The sequence below is a fragment of the Pyxicephalus adspersus genome, chromosome 4, assembly GCF_032062135.1.
Source record: "Pyxicephalus adspersus chromosome 4, UCB_Pads_2.0, whole genome shotgun sequence".
Classification (NCBI taxonomy): domain Eukaryota; kingdom Metazoa; phylum Chordata; class Amphibia; order Anura; family Pyxicephalidae; genus Pyxicephalus; species Pyxicephalus adspersus.
Window position 1 is genome coordinate 107,682,515 of NC_092861.1, and position 23,957 is coordinate 107,706,471.

General features: G+C 36.7%; 1 protein-coding gene across 2 annotated transcripts in view; it reads right to left on the reverse strand.

Annotated features, from left to right (window-relative positions):
* LTBP1 (latent transforming growth factor beta binding protein 1) overlaps nt 1-23,957 on the reverse strand; it is a 210,704-nt gene that overhangs the window by 110,506 nt on the left and 76,241 nt on the right. Inside the window, exon 5 of one of the 2 annotated variants that reach the window (XM_072409251.1) lies at nt 2,642-2,809. The exons of the other annotated variant lie outside the window; for it this stretch is intronic. Within the exon in view, the coding sequence (XP_072265352.1) occupies nt 2,642-2,809 (168 nt within the window). The remainder of the gene's footprint in view (nt 1-2,641; nt 2,810-23,957) is intronic. 2 annotated transcript variants of the gene reach the window in all.

The following is a 23,957-nucleotide window of genomic DNA, read 5'->3' on the forward strand; positions in this document are numbered from 1 at the left end:
TTCTTAGATAAAAACTATAAAATTTTAGAAAAATACATAACAAAATCAGAATAATCTATATGTGAATAAACATATGGCAAAAGCCTTGTTTTTTGCTCTGGCCTCTGACCATATACAAAGCTTAACAACAGATGTTGGGGCTTTCCTAAAAGATTGCTGCTGTAATCTATGTTGGTGGGTAATTCTGCAAATACATGCCTATTATTTAGAGCTTATTTAAAGAAGCATTCATTATAAATGCTGTGGTTTGAACCTGACAACAGTACCTGCTTTTGCCTGCGACATGAACAGGTCTCAGTAGTGCCAGCTGTTTGAAACAAATACAAACCAAGTCAAACACACTAAAGCTACGTACACACGTCAGATTTTTATCGCCCGATAATCGGCATCGGCCAATTATCGGGCGAAAATCTGCCGTGTGTACAGTCGGTGTCGTCCATCGTCCGGACGACCGACCTGCCGGATCCACGGACGATGGACAACAGCCGATCCTAATGAAAGGGAAGGGGAGAGCGCGCAGCAGGGTGCCGCTCCGTCGCTCTCCCCCTCCCCTCTCCATAGAGCATGAACGGTGCTGTATGTACAGCACCGTTCATGCATCGTGCACTCCCTTGTGAAAGATCCTTTCCAACGACAAAAATTGGAAGTGTGTACGCAGCTTAAGAAAAGTAATCTATTCTTTATCTAGTTTGCTTTGCATACAGTCACAAGGCCTATCTGCATAAGTCACTAATGTGACAGCACACTAAACAATGGTGATGTATGAATTTAAGTTTAACAAAGGCCAAAGAGCAATGGTGTGCAGTAAATCATGCCAACCAATCAAAAACTAGCTTGAGGTCTTTGCATTTGGAATCTTCATTTCATCCACATTTGGAAAGTCTTGAATGTAGTGGAATTAATTGTGTACCTTTAGGTATTTTGCTCTTTAATTCTGATGTGAAAGGCCCCTCCACTGCCTCCTTTGTAAAAGGTGCTTCCATTCTGCATCCACTAATAACCCTATTTGCACTAAGCTATCAGTTCGACACAATTAGTTCACAGCTCCAGCCTTAGGATACACTATTTAGATCAAAGAAAAGTGAACTGTAAGTGCTTTGGGCCAAATTGATCTTGTTGCTTTATAAAAATTAAAAAGCAGTTGGCTGTAAAGGTTTGGATCAAATCATAATTTACAATCACAGTAGCTCAAATGTCAAACACAAAAAAGTACCAAAGGCAGTTTTTACTGTGTGTTTGTTTTGCACTGTCAATGATTTCATATCTTTATCAGACACTTATGTATATATATTTTACAATCGCTTACAATGCATCTTCTTTTAAAATTCAGTGGCATACCAGTGTCTGGTTTTATAGCAAACTTCTGCTACATGGAACATGAGACAGGTCCTGCCAATGCCAGAAATGTGTTTAGCAAGTCTAGTGAGAAATGACTAGAAAAGTAATGTTAATGTTTACGTATTTGAATGTTTCAAGTGTGTGCTACTTTTGCATGAATGACACAGTATACTTATTTCACTTGAAAGGCAAAAGTTTCATTAGGTAAAATGAATGAATCAAATGTAATAAGGCATTTAGAAACTGTACCAGTTAAAATAAACTAATTTTTTCCATGCTTACTTTAACATAACCTCAAGTTAGGAAAGTTTATTTACTAACATTGTGTGAGTTTACAGACTGGCAATACACATGCAGATTTCTGATTCATGAAAGAAATATTTGTTATAATTGCATTCACCTAAACCAACTGTAACTTTTTAAATGATCTGTAGTTTTTTTTTTTCGTTTTTTTTTTGTGGATGTGTACACAATGAAGCCATTGCTTCCTTTTGTAGGACACACGTGGAAAAATCATTACTGAATCACACAGATTTTTAAAAGTTAACATTTTCTGTAGTAAGTCATGCTGTGCGAGACTGAATGTAACCCTCTGTAACCTACTTGTTACTAGAGAAGATATGATCCGTCATATCACTGATAACAGTTATAAAAAAATGTTTTTATATTATATATACAGCGAGCTAGCCACTAAATGGTTTCTGTGGAATTCAGCACACTTTGTTAGGATGTTTTTTGAGAACACAGTAAACAATTTTTATGTTGCTGACCATTTCTTCTAATGGGTGATCAAAACCAACCTGTCTACATATAGAGGCGGCCTCCCACCAGCCTGACACTTTCAGGCACAACAATCAGGCAAATTTGGAAAAAAAAATCTGTCTACTTCCAAGATGGGCATCAATAGTAGAGTCTCTTTACAATCACTTAGCTTAAAAAGTTAGCTGAACTGAAAATTGATTAATGTCAGCCATACACAGCAACTTTTTAATAAGCCTTAGAAATTATGATGCGCAGAGAAATCCTACGCTAGTCAGATTTCAATTGATTTATTATAAAAAAAACATTGGTTGCTACTTTGCAAACTCTGAAGGTGTTATTGACTAAGCACATGAAACTGGGATAACAAATACATAACTTTAGTGAAAATACTTTAAACATTAAATAAAGCTGCGCTGAAATGCTAAAGGTTTTTTTGTATTTAACTTGCAAATAACCCCAACACTGTTTGTGAAGGCTTAAGGTGCATTAATTTACAAGTTTCATATATACATAGGCTAATTGTATCTACTGTTGTACTTACCTACTCTGAAGTTACTTGATGTGAGTGTGTCAGCGGCATGACCATTTTCACTAATAAGTGTGGTAGTGTTTCCTTTTTCGCAGTTGTTATGACAGCGGCCTTTGGTACAGGTGACTTTGCATATGCTGGGTGTGAAGACCACCTTGATGCGCCCTGTCTGGTTTCCCACTGCCAGGGGAGGCACAGAGAAAAGGAAAAATAGACAGATCAGCTTGGTATCCATTGGTATCCTCCCAAGGTATGGACAAAAAAGGTGTTAACGTGACAAATATCAAACAGAAGGACCGCAAATTGTCAGTTAGATCTGCACAATATCCAGTGGTGTCTCCGAAACAGCAATCGGATGATTAGAAAACAGAACTCTGGGATCTACTCCAAGACCACATTAAAGTCAAGTCACCAGAGTGGGATTAGTAATCACAATGCTGCACTTTATTCACAGGGACAGTGAAGGTGTAAGAAAAAATAAGTAGAGCACTACAGCATGCTGCATGACAGCTTAAACAGCCAGCTCTGACAGGCAGATGTAATGTAAAGAGGTTGGCTGCTGTACACCTAGGGGAGAATAAACTCCTGTTTCTTCCTGCATACTCCAGCTGTTTCTGCCGTTATTAATTCACTCTTTTTCCCTCTTCTCTCTCTCTCTCTCTATAGCCCGTCCCCTGGAAATGTTTTAGGCATGCGGCATGTCTGAGAACATCTGTCTCAAATCTCTTGGCACTCTAGATGGGAGTGATCAAACCTAGTGTGTGACGCAGCTGCCTTGGTCCAATTTTTTACACTAGCTTTTGGCACAAGGCCTATTGTCGGATTTAGGAATTATATACCCATAATTCATTATATTTATCCAGAGGCATAAGTCAACAGCTAAGGCTAACAATTTATTAGACTTTTATTGATTAATTTATTTTCCCTGTTCGTTTGGCTTAACTTAAACATTCTAGCAATGAAAACTTATGCTTGGAGTGGCATTTATTTTACTTATTAAAACAGAAATTAACAATAAGGAAGGTAATTACAGTTCATCCTACTTTAAACCTTTAGCTGCGATGACACTTTTTCCTCTTCCACATTTAAAGTCACTGAACATTTTATATGTAATACCATAGCAATCCAAGAAATTAACAGTATTACAATGTTACACAGAATTCACATAAAGTACAGTGCTTGCTGTATTTAAAAACTTTGTTCTATGCAGCCAGCACTTAGCTCAGGCATGTTAAACCGCCTGACAGAGTAGATGGAACTAGCTGAAACAAACATGCAAAGGTCCACATAACTTTTCCTGTAGGGGAGGGGTAGAGTGTCATACCTACTTAAAGCCAAACTCCATAAACTTCATAAAGAATAGGTATACAATCAAACTGCTAGAGTTTCTAACTTCTTCAAAGGACAAAAAAAAACATACTATCAAAGCAATTAAAACGTAATAGTCTGTAAATGGGTTAAAACAACAGCCAAAAAGTTTGAGGTTAAATATCACCTTTGCCCTATTAGGGCTCAAAAAGTATATTTCTTGGAAAAAACTCAATTGGTAACAACACCAAAGTAATAATTATTAGCAGAAAAGCCTAAAACTGTTAATCGATTACCATTGGATAGATTTCCTATCATCATCTGTGCCAAAGAGAAGTGAGGGTAAGTTCTCTAAGGACACTGATGACAATAAAAATTTGACAAAGGTTCCAGCCCTTTTCAAAGAAAAAAATTTAGGCTGCAATTGGGCTTCAGAAAACAAAAATAGCACTTTAGTAATTAGCTTTATTGTAATAATTGCATTATACAACATTTTATTCCAGTAAGAGGAACTATAAAACATATCCAACATATCCAAAATATGTAAGGGTGAGTAAACTTATTCAACTGTAGAACAGCTGGGGGTCCCATTCAGTTTAAATTCCTTAAACCAGTTGAGGGCTGAAAAGAAGTAAAATGGTCACAGGTGGACATAAAATACCAGATTGACATGCCTGTCTTAGATTAACCAATGTCTGTATGCAATAGAGATGCTGAAACCTGCTGAATGTCACACTATTACCTGGTTCTATGTGCTTGGTATTTCGATCAGTTCATCATTTGCACATGCTAATGAAGCACCCAAAATAAAAAAAAAGGGCACCACTAAATGTCAACATACCAATAGATTATGATTATTGTGTAAATTTTTATTACTTTATTTCCCGCCCAATAAATTGACGGATAGACAGTATAACATGCACCTATATTGCCCTTTCCAGATGGTGGGGGTAATCTTTATATTACATGTGTGTTCCATTTTCCTGATCATTAAAAAGGGGGTTGCATTACTCTCTTGCCTTTTATGTGTTCATAACTTTGTTTTTAATCCTACACCACTAATGTCACTTTATTGTGTAGTGAGAGGGAACAACCAATGAGAGAAAAAGGAGACCAGATGACTAATAGATGGTATAGGCTCCAGGAAGGGCATTTACTTTCTTCTTTAAATTGACTGAATTTATTTAAACCTTCAGTCTATTGGGTAGTTACTTTTAGCTTCAATATCATATAAGGCATGCTGAATGGCTTTTAAAACATTACGCCATATGATAAATTTAGTTAAATTTTTAAGCCGTGTTGGCTCTAAAAGAATCCTTAAGTGGAGTATAATGGTAAAGTGGTAGTAAATGTGCATCATACTCATCAATGGCAACCTTAGAATGCATAATGGCTTAGCCAGCCTGGTAACATAGTGACATATATGACTTTGATTTTGTTTCTGCTAACACGTCACAGCTTCTGTTATATGACAGTACTGTTGTTCTAGTGTCATTATATGCATTATATCTGGTAGTGTGGCAATAATTCTGATGCTAAAAATGAAGATTCTGTGCCCAAGTCCTTGTTGGAAGTTAAGTCTACATATGAATTATCTAGAGTGCACAAGAAATCTTTGTTCAGTATGGACTAATTCGATAACATATCAAATGTAAATGAAATATTTTTTTATTGAGTTGTTGTCTACGATTGTTGGACTCATCTGTGTAGTTTTTCAGGTGTTGAGTACTAATGTGTAGCTTATATGAAGTTTCCTGCATTTTTGTGTTTACCGAGCAGCTGCATGCCATATGCCCTCTCACAACATTGATTTGTGAATTGTATGTGCAGAGTTTTTTCTCATTCTGTGTGCAGTAACATGTCTTTTCCTGGGAAAATAAAAGTATGCCGGGCTAAAAAGACATGTCTGAGAGGCCCCATCGGCACACAAGCACTCAACCAACCAAAGGAAACAGTTGTAAGAGGTTGCATTTGGTCCCATACTCCTGAACATATGTTGGATTTGAAGCTGAGTATACAAAATATTGTAAAATAATCTCCTACTTGAATAATAGGTAAACTCAGTTTTGATGTTTGCATCAGTCAGAAAGTCTTTGATTATAAGATGAACCTTTCCTAGTAAAGGTTCCTCCTCTGTTCTGTAATTGCCTATCCAGTATCCTAAATTCAGTATCACCTGCCCCATCCCCACTGCCACTCCCTTCCCCCAGCCTCACTTTTCCTGGCCCAGTCTTTTTGTTGAGCTTTAGTTCTTTAAATCATGGAAGCTTAGCCTTACATGTAGGTGTTTCCACTCTACCTTGAGAAGTTATGTACAGCATCTTGTCAACCCTTTCCACAAGAAATGGTCAGCCTGCATTGCAATGAGAAGTATAATGCCCTTATAAATGTTAGAAAACGTTCTATAAATCGGGCCGGCGATTCTGTGCTGTGCGCCAATGCAGTATCCCACACAGCCTATTTTGCGCAGCAAAGAGTATAGATATATAGCAGCAGCCTTTGCTTGCCTTTGGCCGAGCCGCTCTGACTCAGTCCTGCGCTGCCATTGGCTTCTGGGACTTAACAGCCTCTCTGCTCCCAGTCACCAGTGCCTGTTGTAGTGTTAAGCTAGGCTGACTTGCTGCTGGTGTGTGTTCGTGTGATTTACTGTTTCCTGACCTATTGTTTGTATGCAGCCTGGACCGACCTTTTGCTTGTAACCCCAACTCTGCTTGTGTTTTGCCCCTGTGTATTTTGTGTGGTGGACGGATATTCTGTGAATGACCTCTGCTATTTTGAACTTGTCTCTGTTGGAATCTTGGTACTGCTTTATCTGTAGGCTGCTGGATTGATGCCAGCCCATCCCCCCACACCATCCCTTGCACAATAAGTTCTGGGGGCAACCTAATGCCAACCGAGCGCTGGGAGAGGCAACCAATTTCCCGAGGTTTAGCGAGAGCTTACTAAAAGTGAAGAAGTGTTAAATTGGGTAACTGATATCTGGTGAGGACTGGTGCTGACCAGGCCCTTACATGATATTGGTCTGATAATGATACTGGGTCAAAAAAAAGAGATGCGATACAAACCAAAAGGATGAATAATGGAGGAACAATGTAAGACAAAATATAAGAAGATTTAACTTTTAGAACCTATTTTAACAGGATAGATTGTTTTATTGAGCCTACATCCCAGTGTTTGCTCATTTGGTGCACATGAGTGCCAATTATAACAAGTGTTCAAGTTTGTAATAATGACCTCTGTACACATACAAATGTCAGGAAATTCTACATGTAAAATCTCGTGGCACGGATATATGTTTAAATAAAAATACATACAAAAAAAAATCCTTATAGTTATATCTGAAAATTATTATACTTCATAAATTAACATACACAGAACTGTGCTCATGCCACAAAAAAAACATATTCAAATCAATTTTTTATTTTAATTCTTTTGTTTATTTCCATTCAATTCTTTTGTTTATTCACTGGTTTGTAAAGTCATTAAATATTTGCATTTGTGCGTTGTTTAACTTTTTATGAAATAAGCCTTTGAAGAAAGCATTGATGTGTTTATTAGACTTAAATGTATTAAAATACTAGCTTCTTACATTCAGCTTTGTTTTTATATCATAAAATCAGTTCTGTAGATAGAAAAAACCTAATCCATGTTTATTAACGTTTGGAGAATTGGGGTGTAAAACAACTAACATGCATGTAATATAGGACAGGGATGGGCAACCTCTGCATTCCAGTTCTGACCTGTATCTACTTTCTGTTCATTCTTCCTATCCCTGATATAAGGCATTTCATTCCCTGCAATGCATTTAACACATTGGTTTTTAACTAAAACTTGAATTTATATTCAGATCATTTAACCCTGATCTATGAAGAGGAAGACTTCAATATGGTCAAGGCCAAAAAATTAACACAAGCCCTTGAAAACCCAGCCTTCCATGTATTAGACAATCCAACTATTTAAACATGATCATCGTCTGACCATAGTCATGTCTCCTCATAGGTTAAGGAGCACATCTATTAGTTTTAGTTTTCAAAAGAACAAAAGGTGTAGGATGTGTTGAGGAAGTGATGAGATATTTAGAAAAGGAAAAAATGAGTCTTCTTTACAGTCAATTACTCATTTCCTCCTCTGTATGCCAAAAAGAGAATCCAAAGATGAATATTTTGTGGGTGACCACCGGAGTGGAAATCCTGTGCAGAGGAACAACCTGTTAGAGCACCAGACTCACAAGTGCCTTTTCTGACCACAGCTTACAGGCTGCTTCTCAAAATTTCAGTGCTGTCTATCCATACAATATACGCATGTCAGATCCTACTTTTCACCTAATTCCGTTAATAAAAAGACTTTGTCACCGGAACTGTCATTGTTTTTTATTAAGCCATGAAAAAAGTTAATTCTTACTGGATTGTCAATTTTTTTAAACAATGTTTTGCACAATATAAGTTGCAAGCACCATGAAAAGAGGAGAATTGGTAATAACTGTGAATATGTCAAAAATATCTTGACAGCAAATAAAATATGTAAGATTTACCATCAGAAATTTGGTAACTATACATCCAAATGTTAAAATTCAACAGTTAAAAAAGAAAGGTTTGAAGCAATAAACCGAGAAAAAAGAGGGACTGTATAACAGGGTTAGAGGGATAATTATGGGATGCAGAGGGTTAGAAGAAGGGGGTGGAGATTAATAAGGGCTTACCTGGTAGGCAAGTCTTATTACAGGGGAGAGACTGTAGAGGATGGTGCGCAAGCTAGAAAGTTTTTGCTCAGTTAGAGCGCAGAAGGACTAAGACGGATTTAACCTACCCACCCTCCCCAATGGGTGGTGTTTTGGTGGTTATGTTGTATTTATTTGTCATGGTAGCACTGTGTGGGTTGTACGGTCCATAATGTGAGTTTATTTGGTTACAGCAAGAATGCGAATTATATCTATCTGAGGTAAGGATATTTTGGTTTGGAATGATTGGCAGTGAATTGGGTAATCATCCCCAAGATGAAATGTGGCAGCTGGGGGCATGATAAAAAGAAATGGTCTCCACTAATACGTATAATAAGGTAACCGTAATTGAGCCTTCACAGACCTTTGACCCTGTTCTAAGTTAGAATGTATGTTTCTGATGGAATATTATGTTATACTACTGATGTTATGTTACCTAATGTATTGATTATTAAAAGGCTGCTATGGCTATTTAGTTCCAAAAAGAAGGTTGTGTGTTTGTAATGAAGCTGAGTGGTAAAGGGTTGGTGGTATATGAAAAGGATAAAAGTTAACAGTTTGCTCACGCTGTTGTACTGACTCTGAAGCTCTAGATGTATTAGCTCTTTCCCCAATTTCCTGTACTCGGGTCTCAGGCTGTTGTACTGTCTCTGAAGCTCTCGATGTATTAGCTCTTTCCCCGATTTCCTGTACTCGGGTCTCAGGCTGTTGTACTGTCTCTGAAGCTCTCGATGTATTAGCTCTTTCCCCTATTTCCTGTACTCGGGTCTCAGGCTGTTGTACTGTCTCTGAAGCTCTAGATGTATTAGCTCTTTCCCCAATTTCCTGTACTCGGGTCTCAGGCTGTTGTACTGTCTCTGAAGCTCTGGATGTATTAGCTCTTTCCCCCATTTCCTGTACTCGGGTCTCAGGCTGTTGTACTGTCTCTGAAGCTCTAGATGTATTAGCTCTTTTCCCCAATTCCTGTACTCGGGTCTCAGGCTGTTGTACTGTTTTTGAAGCTCTAGATTTAGTAACTCTTTCTCTCATTTCCTACTCTAGTAAACAATCGCACAAAGCATGTTATCTTAATCAGTAAACTGTTAATGTTTTCCAGGAAAAACTGCAACATATTTTATTTAATCTTTTTTGCTTTTGGTGGTTAAGGGTCTATTTCATAAACCAGTGCAAAGGGTAATCGGAATATAGTAAGGATATTAATCAATCTGGTGCCAGTTTACTACAATCAAATTGGTAAAGTTGTTTTCAGATTTCTTGCTATGGATCCCTCCAATGTGCATTGCTATTTGCCTCATGACATAATCCCTTAAATGTTGCTTACTGAGGTCATCTAGCCATCAGCAACATTAGTAACAAGACCTGACAGCTTAAAAATGGAAAACTAGAGGAAAGTATTGGGAAAGTCATAGAGATGGTGATGAACAAAGTAATTATTAATAGTGGTAGAAAAAAATCTCAGCACGTTTTTATTCATTGCTTTCCATTTCATGTTTTTTTAATTTAGTTTGTTTCCACTGAACTTCATTTGGAAAATTATGCTTCAAACTGTATGGAGGAATGTAACTGTTAAAATGGAGCCAGTTCTCACCAATACATTATCCAAGTTTTTACATGCCAACAGTGACTCTTGTAGTATGATTTCTGGCTCTCTAATACATTGCTATGGTGAAAAGAGCCAGACATGATTTCAAACAATAGCATGTCAGTATTTGCATCCAGGCTTCCAAATGTTCTGTATGGTAAAACTGCACAAAAATATGAGCCATGAGCCATTCCAGGAAGTTTGATGTGTATATTGCTTTGTACCAATGCAATTTTGTGGGCTTTGCACTGGTACACAGTAAGTGTAAAAAGAGTATTCAATCTCCTTAGCTCTTCAACTAAAAAAATGCTGCTTAGGCACTAATGGGAATATCACACCCTGCTGCACAGAATTCCAAAATGAACAGTGTGAGTTTAGTCGTATAAAGTTAAGAGAGTTATATTATTAAAACAGTTTGGGTTTATGTTTGCTGAAATGTTGCTATGCTTCCTCAGTCCTGTGAAGAAAGAAAGTAATTGCCAGCACCATTTTAGTAAGCAGTTAATTACTGAATCATATTCAGCTAAAACTTTTATCATAAAAGGGTTTCCACATGAAATAAAGAAAAATGCCAGCAGGTGCTGGAGTCAAAATATTTGGCTTGTAGCCAAAGGCAGTTTAATTCTATGATCATAGTGGAGGAGATATCAATGATGTTATGATATTGGGATGTCTATATTTTTATAGTAAGTTTGGGGAATGGAAGGAATTGATAATGTTGTGAATACCCACTGAAATTGTTTGAAAATATTTTCACTTCATTGATGAAGTGCCATCTACCCCTGAAAAGATGAATGATTCCTTTTGACTTGTGTTCCACTAAGTCTAAATTAAAACGAAGTTTGAAATGTTCACCTTGGACTGATTAATTTTTTAAATTCGAATATAGGTCATGGTTTGACACACCACTGCTCTACAAAAAGCCCCAAGTGCGAGCAACAATTTTTCCTTAACAAAGCGGGTACAGGAGGCTTCAACTTCATTATGATGGCTTTACATTGTTATTGGCACATTATTTAAAAAGTTATTTGTATGTATACCATATTGTAAAAGCCTTGAAACCTTTTTTAATATAATGAGATATATGATACTTTTATGTCTCATTTGATGTATCTTTTTTGATATAGAAATGCTGGTTGCTCCCACACTTCCTTCTTGAAAAAGTGATCTTTTGATACCGTGAAACACATTGAATAAATATCTTTTCAGGCTTTGGGACAAGAAAAAAAATGGATACAATTTGTGTTACAAGGAATTAATAGTAATAATTACCCACAGCCTGAGAAAGCGTTTGATATGTTACATACATGTGTTATATGTTCAAAATTGTATTATGTATGTATATGACATCATTATGTCATTTTTTTAATGTGTAAATAAATATTAATTTAAATGGTTTTAAATTCTGTTAGGTCCAGACAGAACCTTTCTCCTAAGGGACTTGGTCCTCTCATGCCTGCATGAATGTAGATGGCAGTTGCAGGAGACATCTATCCCCTACCCATGACCTGGTGTACCTTGGGGCCAGGCTATATACAGGTCCTAATTCTCGCTTTCACACCCAAACCTAATATTATTGAAGAGAGCCTTATGCAAGCGAATGGGTCAATTTCTTTCTCTCTCTGTAAAACAATGCCTAAGGGTGATAAGCATGATGGTTTCAACAATCCCCATGAAACAATGGGCACAGTGGTTTTGCAAGGCTTCCAGATGGGCTTTCTAGAGCAGTTACATTCGGGCAACCCACCCTTTAGAGTCTTTGTGACTCAGGTAATGAGGGACCACCTGTCCAGGTGACCAGACAAACAGAATCTTTATGACTGCTCCTCTTCAATTTCTCACTGACTTTGGTAATTTCTTACTGACTCTCTTCTTGAACATCTTAACCACTTTCTTTGCTGACAATGTAGTCCTGGTACCCTGGTTTGGCTTTATGCCTGAAGTCACCTCATAACTTTAATGAAAATAAAAAACGGTACCAGTTTGTACTAGAGGCTTGGGTGCTCATATATCTTTTTGTTCTCCCTACTTTTTACTCCATGGTTGCCATGGATGGTCAGCATGTTAATGAGCATCACTTCATCAGCAAGATTACAAGAATATCTAAGGAATATCCAGGCATTGGGTAACCTTTTCATCATACCCTCTGGTGTCAAAGGAGAAACTGATTGCTGGATTGTAAATACCATCACTATGGCTTACAGGGCTATGGGCTTTGAAGTACCATACCAGCTCATTCCACTCAAAGTATATCCGCTTCCTGGATGGCAGTTAATTGCGTGTCACTGGAAACAAGACAGCACCTGGTCCTCTGTACACTTACATTTTTGTCATATTACTATTTAAAGCCGTCTGCTTTGACTACTGTTGATTTCAAACATAAAATTGCATGCTGCAATTTATCAAATAACGGTACTAGAAGATGGGGTTACCACATTAGTGTACTCCATGTAATCCATCAGGAAAGAACATACCAGTAAGAATACAATTATGAATTTTATGTACAGGAATCGAAAAGGTACAGCAATTACCACTGGTTAGCTGGCCCCTTTGTTGTTAATTTAACCAGCTTTAAAATTTCAACTGACATAGTTGCCTTTGTTTTTTCCATATGACGTTTAACAACAGTGATATAAAATGTATGTCTCCAGAGAAAGTGATGTGTACTTTTCTATAGTGCTTTTCTGGCATCCAGACTACTGAGTTTGTAATCTAGTTGTATTTAAGTCATGTTTGGATTACAAGTATATCAGACCAATGAAATAAAACATACCACAAAATGATGTTAAGAAAAAGTCTAGTAAAAACATAAACTTTGCCTTTCGTGAGAAAGCTAAGGCTGTAGAGTGGACCATGTGTCTTTATTCAATGGGCTGACAGGCATTGTGACTACAAACACAGATTACCCTTTTTTTTTTTATAGATACAGAAACGTAGAAACATATGTGTTTAAACACTGATAAACTGTCCAGTGCTGTGTAAGAGCTAGGAACATAATACAGTAGTCATTAACAAAACACTGCTTGAGGGCCACAAATTGTACATGATTTCACAATTTTCAGATACACAGTCATTTATATACTATTTCTAAATTACACTTCCTAAATGTACTGGTTTGTTGGAGAAATACTAAAAATATGCATAGAACCTGTCTCTTAATACCTGGAGTGTGCACCACAGGGAAGGGTGAGAATCTTATCTCTGGTAAAACTTACTTGAATAGCATAAGGCTAGGTATAGATGTGGTTTTTAGCATCCACCTATCTAAGCTACCAAAGCTAAACATGTGCTATGCTTATTTGGTTGCATGATAGGACAAAAGTCTCCTGATTCAATTGTCGTTTATCAGTAGCTACCATATATACTAGAGTATAAATCAAGATTTTTTGTCATGAAAATCACTGTCAATATATAATCCTGGTTTATACTCAGGTCAGAGAAAAAAAAATGCCCTCATTGATGGAACGCATGGATGAAATGCTAGATGCACAATTCCAGAGGCTTTTTTTTTTCTTTTGTTTCAAAGATAACATCAGCAGTACTAGTCAGAGAAAATGAGAGCTCTGCTGGAACATTGATTTAATTGGCAGACAGGAGGTACTTCTTAGGATAAGAAGAGAGTTGCACATTACTTGCTGCCCCCATCTCCTATCCAAAAGGGTCCCTATTAAAGTGTCAGAAAGTGCTGTCACTTTCACCCCAGTCTTACACAGCCCTTGTCTGTCCCTCTAGACCTTGTCACTGTCACTTTATGATGTTTTTATTTAATTACTAATAGCTTTTATTCATGTTAATTTAATTTGCATTTTTATTGACCACTGTTTTGAATGTTATCAGTGATGGACACATTTTGTGCCTGGAGTCAATGTATTAATATTTTGAGTTTCTGTATGTTTTTCTGGTAAAGCAACTACCTAGGTTTGAATGTGGATCAGTGTATATTTGAGTATATATATGTATTGTATAAATAAATGGTAACATAAATGACTGTGTTAATAGTTTTATCAGAGAAATACAATCTTCTATTTGGATTCTATTGGTAAAAAAAAGAGTGAATCTTGAGTGAATGTTGCATGATATATGTAAGGAGACCCCCTACATCCATTAAATTATGCTTTATTTTTTGGCATTTGGTAAGAAACCTAGGGAAAATGAATACAAAAACTGCAAATCCCATCTGGATGTGAATTTTTATATTGCATACTGAATGACTCAACAGCAGTTTAATGTGGAATATCTTGTTGAGTCATGCTATGCATTAGTAAAATAATTGCTAAAAAAACCTATTACATATGATAAATTTGGTGCTTTGTTATCCTGTTTGACCATTACATGATTGATTTTTTTAAATGAAAGACACTAAATATTAAATTTAAAAACAGTCAAGATAACTGTCTATGATATGAACCAAAGACAAAACGGAGAAAGTTATATATCACGAAGTATGACAGGAAGGGCAAATAGAAATTTTCAAACTTCTTTTAAAGTTCTGTCATTCTTTTTCTTGTAGTACCTGAACAGAATTCTAATAAAGTGCAGCAGAATTTGTTTATGGGAGTGTAAAAAAATTTCTGCTGCTGAAATGGTATTGACCTTGCCTTGTTTTATTCTAGATAACATAATAGCGTGTGACACCTAGCCATGAACAAAAAGGAAAAAGCACTGAACATAATTAAATGTCAATTTACAAAAATGGTATGCTAATTATTTTGTAATGGCAGGTATGACAACATTTAGATGATTTAAAAAAGAGATGACTATTTAAATAACGTATTGCTAAATTGTAGTAGTCTGTTAAGTCAGAGTGTTATATTCACGGTTTCTGATTTCTGGATATTGATTCAACAAATTAGATAAAGCCCCATGTATTGGTAGTTCAGAAAAATTTTAGCAGTATCAGAATAAAGAGGCTGTCAACTACATAAGCTAAGATTTCAAAATTAGTAGGTGATGACGTAGAGATAACTTTAATGTTAAAGTTCTCTTTTCCAGGAAAGGGATTTCAGCGTCAGAATAGGAAATAGTGGCGACTGTGGCCAGACCTAAAATGTTCCTTTGGACAATGGAAGAGACTTCAATTAAACTCATTTTGCAATGACAGGCGCAAATAGGTATTTGTACAAGAATACCTAAGAAAGTGCATTCCATCCCAAACCTACATGTTCAATGACCAGCTTTAGAGGGTTCCAGTTGATTTAATGAAAGGCCATTTTAGCAAAATCCAACCCAGTATTAAGACACTGCACATATCCAAACTAGTCTGAGGCACTGCTGGGGTGTGCACCATTATTCAGTGTGCGTATAATACAGAGTTATGTGGCACAAAATGTTACAGAGAGAAGTAAAGGTCTACATATAATAAAGAAATAAGGCACTTTGTGTAGTCAAGAGATGTGAGAGGATATGTGTATCTGGGAGATGGGTTATCAAAATGAACATCCTATACAAACTTTGACTTTCTAGAGAGCGTGTCAGGCTGGCTTCCAAAATGGCTACTCAGTTCCTGGGCTCTGTCTCTCAGCCTCTAGTTACGATTTTTCCACTTACTTGTGTTACAAGTTCTGTCTCCTACACAATTTGAAACTAACCAGGATCATTGTAAAATAGAAGAAGGGCCAATCCAAGCTGCAAACTCTTCAATTTTTTACATCCTAAAAACGTTCTGAAAACCCAATATGGCAGTGCATGTGTGTGTGTCTTTTTGTCGGCCTCACCCTTGGCTACAGCTTCTGTAGACTCGCCTGGCTCCACGAGTCCCAGCTCTGCAGATCATGCTCTCGCTATCTCCGATGATTGTCCTTGCCTTGCTCTATGCACCTCACCAACTCTAAGAAGGTCACTACAATGCACTCCTCATCTTTATCCTGCTTTTTCTCTAAATGATACTGTGCATCCAGGCCTACCTATAGCCCATACAACAGGTCTATCCCTTCAAACACAAACTGAATTTCTGCTACCCTCCTCTTATACCACAGAATGTATAAAGCACCATCTCCATTGTCATTACAGTTACCACAGACTACTCATAAAGAAAAAAAAACTCCATCACCACGTGAAATTATTATTTCTGAGAAGAAATTAAAAAAGCACACCAAACTAGTGGTATTCTAAACAATAAACAAGGAAAAAAAGGGGAAGGGGTTTATTTGGCTCAATAATGTTGTTGTATTGGTAATAATGTAACATAAATATACAATCAAAAAGATTTAGTCCAGGACCCATCCGTCAAATCATGGGATGTAGACTTATCGACTAAAAGATCAACTTTCCTATATTATATAATATGAACATGTCATTACCCAACGCGTTTCACATATTTTGGCTTCCTCAGGGGTGTGTAAAGAACTTGAGCACACTAAATAACTGCATTAGTAAACAAGATCACATAAAAATACATATGGTTAAATAGTACTGTATATAGTCATGTTACGATTGCGATATTTTTTTTGTTATGAGGACTATTTATGAAACTTTCAGATATAGAATTAATTGTTTTGAGGTAAACATATATAAAAATGTCAGACTCATTGTGTTAGCAGATAAGAGAAAAGTAAATAGTAATAGGGAGTTTTTTTGTGTGTCATTATTATACAATAATTGGTTTAAAAGTTTCTACTATGTTTATGGTAAAAATGATGAGATAGTTAAATTATCCCTGGTTCAAGTAAATATTTTTGTTATGTGTTGTATGTGAAAGAATAATGATGAAAATGAAGATATTGTGGAAAGGCTAAACCGAAAAATATAATTATCTGTAGTTTGCTCATTTATTACTGATTAGATATCGACCATAAACACATACATAGATATACAAGTAACATACTTATGTATTTATGCATCTGGACAATGTATCTATTTCAATTATGTGGAGCTTGTATGTATGAGCTTTGTTAATTACTGCTGCCTGATAGAAAAAATCCCCTTCCCCTCCCTTCTTTTGCACCTTCCTGTGTCTTCTGTTTGTTTTCTAGACCATCCAGCATTCTAGCTGAAACACAAACATTAATACAACGCACTTTCAGGTCTTTCGGTATAACATAATGCAACCTGTCTTCCAGCCTAAAATGCAGACGCATCATCTGCTTAGCCTTTCTAGTTTGCAAGTTGCTCCAAAAACCTAGCAAAGTGGTGTGTTTTGTTTCTACTTTTTTTTTCATTGAAACTGCTTGCAAAACGTACACAAGCATTTTTAAGTGATGGCAAGCAGTTCTATATCAAATCTACAAAGTTGACTGGCATGGCAAACTACCCTTAAGTGCTGTCTGAAAAAATGTGCAACCAAAACAAATAGAAATAAACTAAACTGAAACTTTGTACCAATGGCAACCATTTTATGCAAGTTTTAGGGCCAATTCAGATCTGGAGTCGGGACATTCTGCCGCAATCTCAATCATGGTCCCATCCTCTGCCATTCGATTAAATATAGATAGGGGTTGGGAACTTCTTCTTTTTTTGCATGCAGCTGGGACCACAGCAGATTGCATTGCATATTACAAAAGAAATTACAGGTTGACAATTGAAAATCCAAAAATTCACTCGTTCAAACCCCATACCTTTACATAAAACAAAATGAGCGCTGTGCATATAGTGCTCATATCGTTTCCAGTGAATTAAATCTAATATCCGCACACAGCTAATCGGTTGTCTGATGACAGGCAGCTAGTTAAAAGTGCTGGACAAGACACTATGGAAAACACTGATTGTAGAAATGTCCTATTTCCAAAGACTCTTCCTGTCTTCTATTTTCATCTTCCCTATCTTTTACCCTGTTTAAATCACATTTGTTTTCTGGACACAAAACAAGAAAGAACGCATGCAAAATCCTAACTTATACCAGATAATACAATTTAAATACAACTGATTATAATATGAGTCTGTGTTTTCTAGGTACCTTTCTATTCTATTTGCAGTTACATGTTAGGTTCAAGCCCCACCAAAGAGATAATATAAATGTATACCTTGTATCTAATAGTAGTATAATATAGAATAAATTAAAATGTTTTCAAAGTCAACCATTATTTTAGTTTTTTATAGAATTGTGAAATCATAGCAAACCTGTCACATAAGATTGCAGTCCAAATGTACCTGCTAAGGATAATCACCTTCTACTATACCAACTATATACAACTGAATTTCATACCAGATCTAAACAGGATCTAAACAATTTGAAAGACCTACAAAAATCTACAATAGTTTCCAATCAATGTGTAAAAAAGCATTCAAGTGAACAAAGAATGTTCAGATTTTTCAAACAGGAAACATTTTTTTTCAAGGTTCTCTTTAATTCTTTGTCATCAATACTGTGCAAACTACTTTATTAACACTTATTTTGTTTCCTAGCTTTAAGAGCCACCTTAATATCGGAGTAGGAAGTAGCCACATAACATCTTCTATAGAATATTATTCTGCCTCTTTGGACAGTTTAGCAAATTTGCCACAATATTGCATTTTGGACATATTTCCTTCTTTCGGTTTGTAAAAGAAATGGAAACTGCAAACACACCATCATGCAAATTTAGATTACATGTCTGCAATTTGTTATTCAGACTTTCCTAATGGTTTGGATGCCCTTAATGATTAGATCTACTAATTAGGTTCCTGTGGAAATAGAAAAAAAGAAAGCAAACATAAGTCAAAGCATATTGCTTTTAAATTCTTTCTACTAATTAATCTCTGCTAAGGAAAACATTGGCCCTACTCACGTTTTAGATTCATGGATGTCAAAACCTGACCACATGGAATATTTTCAATAGTCTTGTATGCCAAGCTACTAAGAAAATGCTTCTTTGGTAATTTACATCAAGCTCAGGTTCATAAACTGTTCATAGCCCACCCTTTTCCCCAATATTAGATAAATAAAATAAAAACCTGCATAAACAGAGGCCCAAACCCACAACTGATCAGTGGAAAGCAAAAACAAACCTTTAAAACATTGTCCAATTTGTTTCAACAAAGGAAAAATCCTGATCGCCAATGGCAATTTGATATTCACCTAATTACCAATTTCTTATAGGAGTGCATACAGTTACCTGACCTGTTTTTTTATGTCATTTTCAACTACTTTTTCCTCATAACTGAGATTCTTAATGCTCTACTTTTTCCTACTGTGCACTCTCTCCAGTTCCACCACTCTTTTTGTGAAATACCTAACAATGAACTGCAAGCCTCTGCGTTAATAATGCTTAGCATAGAGCCAAAGTTCTCTCTTCGAGGCTATACATCTTTTAAGACAAAAAAAGTATTTTGTTTGCAGAGAGAAACAGGAATATGTTGGGAAATTATGGAAGGGGGTTGAATTACTCTACAACTTTCCTAGTGGTGTCCTCTATATACACACTAGGGACATTTAACAGTATAATTCAACAGGAGAGCTTTAATAAATCAGGCCCATTGTGTGTGTACTATATGTCCAGGCCTAGTGATACAACTGGAAAAGTAAAGCTACAAGTAATTTTAAAGGTTCTAAAAATTGGACTTTTTTTTATTGGTTTTATTGATATTCTGTACCTTTTTTGTACCTTGCCTGTGTGTTATAGAATTCTTCAAAGATATAAATATTGTGCCGGAAATTTGCTGGATGGGGTTACAGGTATTAAAGACCTTTAGGCTGGGACCTTCAAGAGTCAAAAGATTGAAGGTACACAGGTGAGAACCTCATATGTGTGTTTGAGGTAAAACGCCATCTAGAAATTATTTTTTACACATGATAGATATACAAAGTTGTGATTTATTTATTGCAAATTGAGCATTTTTTTATTTTCAGCATTTTTTAACTGATCCATTAAGATGGACAGAAACAAGTTTCCTGTGTAAATGTATATAAAACAACAAAGTTTGATGTAAAAATGACACTGGCTATCTGATTGAAATGATAAAGAGTAAAAAAGCAATACTTGAACACAGAACTAAATTATAATCTCCAGACAGCTATTATGTGGAATTTACAATGAACACGTGGGTGGAAATGAGGTTTGCATTGGTTTTGGTTCAACAACTATATCTTCATTCAATCCTGCAACCTTCAGTTGACTTGAAACACTGTGAATCTCACAGGGTAAGGAAAGAACATTTGTACCACACATGAAGCTTCAGGCATATTTAACCACTTATTTAGTAGTTAACCCTGTGAGATGCATCATATTTTATATTAATATTTTAACATACCTTACTTGCATAGCAAGGCAGTTCTGTTTTGGTGATATCAAAAGTACTAATTCTCTTTACCTAAGAGAGTGTTAAAGTGACATCAATAGAACAAAATCCCAATTCCAGACATATAATTTAATCATCTGGCCTATAGGAATATCTCATCCTACTGCAACAGTTGATCTAGGGTGAGGAGACCAAACCTACATAGTCCTAAACAGGTAAAATAGACAGCACAAAAACAACACATAGCATCAGATGATGCACGTACCTGCTGATGAAGCACAAACTGGTTTGGAAGAAGGAGAATCTCTTTTACTCCAGGACTCCACTGTATGACCACAGATGGGGCTTATTTAAACAGAATTTGATTTGTTTAGAAAACTAGCTTTGACTGTTTGACTGTTTTTTTATTGCACATTACTAAACACTTCAGATTACTTCACACACTTCAGTCAGTCAGGCTAAAAAGGCCTCAAAGTGCACCTACATCCGTACTATGAACGATAAAGTCCTTACATATTCCTAAAAAGCAGTTAAACAGTTTCAGAGCATACATGACCGCTAAAGCTGAATGTACTGTAAAGTCATTTTTGCTTAAAAGTCACACACAGGATACTTTAAGGTCCACTTTCAGTTGGTTTCAACAACTTACAAGCACCTGATGTTTTTCTAAAAGACTGCTAGTCTGCAGGAGTCAAGTAGAACATGTTTTATTACTTGTTTAAAATATGTAAATATTTCAAGCTATGGACAGATAAGGCACTGGAGCAACTGATGAAGCCCGCTATTTATTAATACATCATTACATTTAATTTTAAATGCAATCAGAGTAAGTGCCTAAATTTTACCTTGTATCAGCCTGTTTCGGCCTCATGCCATTCCTGTAAAGCAACCTAAAGTGTGAGAAGAAGAAAGCATAACAAAGAGCCAACCAGTTTCTGACCTTAGGAGAAATCAAGGATGACAAGGAAATGGGCTAATTACTGTGCCATTTGATGTACTGTTAAGTTTTAGTCTGGGGTGGGCCCAGGAAGACCTAGACTCAGAGAAAGTTTTTTGAACCATGCTGAACCATAGCCACATAAAATAGCTATATGAAGAAGCAACTTACAATTTTATTCTTAATATTATTATTATAATAAAGACTGTTTATAAGATATTGGCCCTGATTCATCAATGAAATCCGCGCTCGCTAGACGCGCGTACTTTCGCGCTTTCAGCAAGCCGGTTTCCCGCGGTCTGGAGTCGAGTGCGCTAGTACACTCGCCCCCTCACTGCCAGCCGGATTCCTGCCTTGATAATAATGAGCAATAGGGGTCGCGAATCTGCCAATTAAGGCGAGGGTATTATGTGTGCCATTAGAAAGAATGATTGTTTAGGGGAACAGTGACTTTTAATGCAAGCTCGCCAGTGTAAAGCTGCCGGAGATGCGCGGTTCCAGCCGCAAGCTCATTCAGTTGCTGAATTGCGCGACGGCTAACGATTTCGGATCGCGAATACGAATGCGCGAGCGAGCTTCCGATTTTGCTTGATGGATCAGGGCCATTATGCAGTGTTGTACATTAAATAGGGGTTGCAAATGACAGATACAAACAATGAAACATAAGGAGTAGACCTTGCTCAGAAGAGCTTACATTTTATTTAAATTTTGGTTATGATACTGGCTAGTAGAAACTTGCAAAGCAATTTGTTTGATCTTATTAAACAGTATTAATCACACCTTATTCCTGGCACTCATCTAAGCAGTGTTAGCATTTGCAAGTACTACACTAATATATAAAGTGTGCAGCCACTTATTTTATTCAGCAAAGTTTCCTAACTTAAATATTATTAAAGTCAGACAAGGTCAAAGTATGTGATAGCAGTTCATAAGATGAAGGAAACATCGCACTTTTTCCCAAAACTGCTGCCAAAGAACTGCAGTTAAAGAAATTTAAAAAAAAAGATAACTTTGCAAAAGTACTTTGTGACAAGAAAGAATTCAATGCCCTAAAAAATGTGAACTCTCTCAGATGTGCTATCTACTGTGCTACCTGAATACAAATAAAGCTAGGTACAAAAAGAAGTGTTGTTTGTGAAGGCCAAGAAAACACCATCATCATCCAATCACTATGTGTAGTTCTATAGTGACAACATGGTGGCCTTAGCATTTTAATACATCCATTTGACAAATTCTGACAATGCATTTATATCAATATGTGGATACTCAATAATTTTTACAATTCAAAAGTCAAAACACTAAAACAACCAAAAAGTCAACATTACCATAAGCATATCAAATCAGATACTCAATGTTACCCTGTTGCTTGTCCAAACAAAAAATTATCCATGTTGTTATAATCTCTTTTTTGAGTCCAACACCTCAAATAAATGTATTTTTTAATGAACTGCCAATGATTATGACTTCACGTTGTGTTTACACTCCAGAATCATAGCCAAAAAAGATTCTTTTAACTTTATTATGGGGATTGTGGAGACATGGATAATCTATTCCAGTTTCAGCAAGTAAAATAGTGAGCAAGAAGACTATTCTTAATTTTAACAATTATAGAAAATGTAGTTATTTGGCATTATTTATTATTATTTATTATTGTTTACCGTAATACGTTACAAAACAGGATCAATTCTTCAAGGTACTAGGTACTACTTTTATGACTGTTAGCCCACTGGGTTCTACTGGGCCACTGGGCCCACTGGGGGGGGGGGGGGGGTTGGAATATTTTGCCACTGCAGAGCTTCAACTTCAATATGATTGTTAGCAAATATAAGGCTGGGTCTACACGGACGGTTTGAAAAACGCATATAAACATTCCTACCACATTTATATGCATTTACACACTTTTACTAGCGTTTTAAAGCTTGCCTTTAAACCTCTGGAAAACACTGCAAAAGGTCTATGACACGTTTTCCCGCGTTTACGTTTTAAGCACTTATAAACAGGGGAAAAGGGCGGGAAGCCGCCCCTATTGAAATCAATGGAAGAGGTTACCCGTGTTTTAATTTTTAAAAAGTTGAAAGGAGCCTTATCTCTAACGCTCAAAACCGTGCCTCAAGGAAACGTCCCGGTGTAGATTATTGAAATGCATGGACATTTCAAACATGAGCTTTTAAAGCCTCAAGGTAAACTCTGGGAAATATGTCTGTGTAGACCAGGGGTCGGCAAAGTTTTATGGCCACTATATGGTGCCATTTATGGGGTGGCCGAGAGCACAATAGGCCAAACCTACCCTAATGGCTCCGCTCACCACCAGGGAACGCCCACTGAAGTGAAATCCCTCTCCTCTGTATGCATTGCAGAGGAGAAGGATTTCCCTTTAGGGAGCCTTCCCTATTTACCACGCCGGCAGAAGTATCAATGCCGGTCACAGTAAATAGGGGAGCCACTGCAAGGGGGCAGCTCTTGAGTTCCAGCAGCTCCGGATCCGGTAGTTCCCGTAGCCACGGGTTGCTGGCCGACATTAGGCCAGATCAGTCAGGGGGGGTTAGACCAGAAAGAACTACCGGCTAGACCGTATCTGGCCTAAAGGCCGGAGTTTACCAGCCCCTGGTGTAGACTAAAGCTGCGTACACAC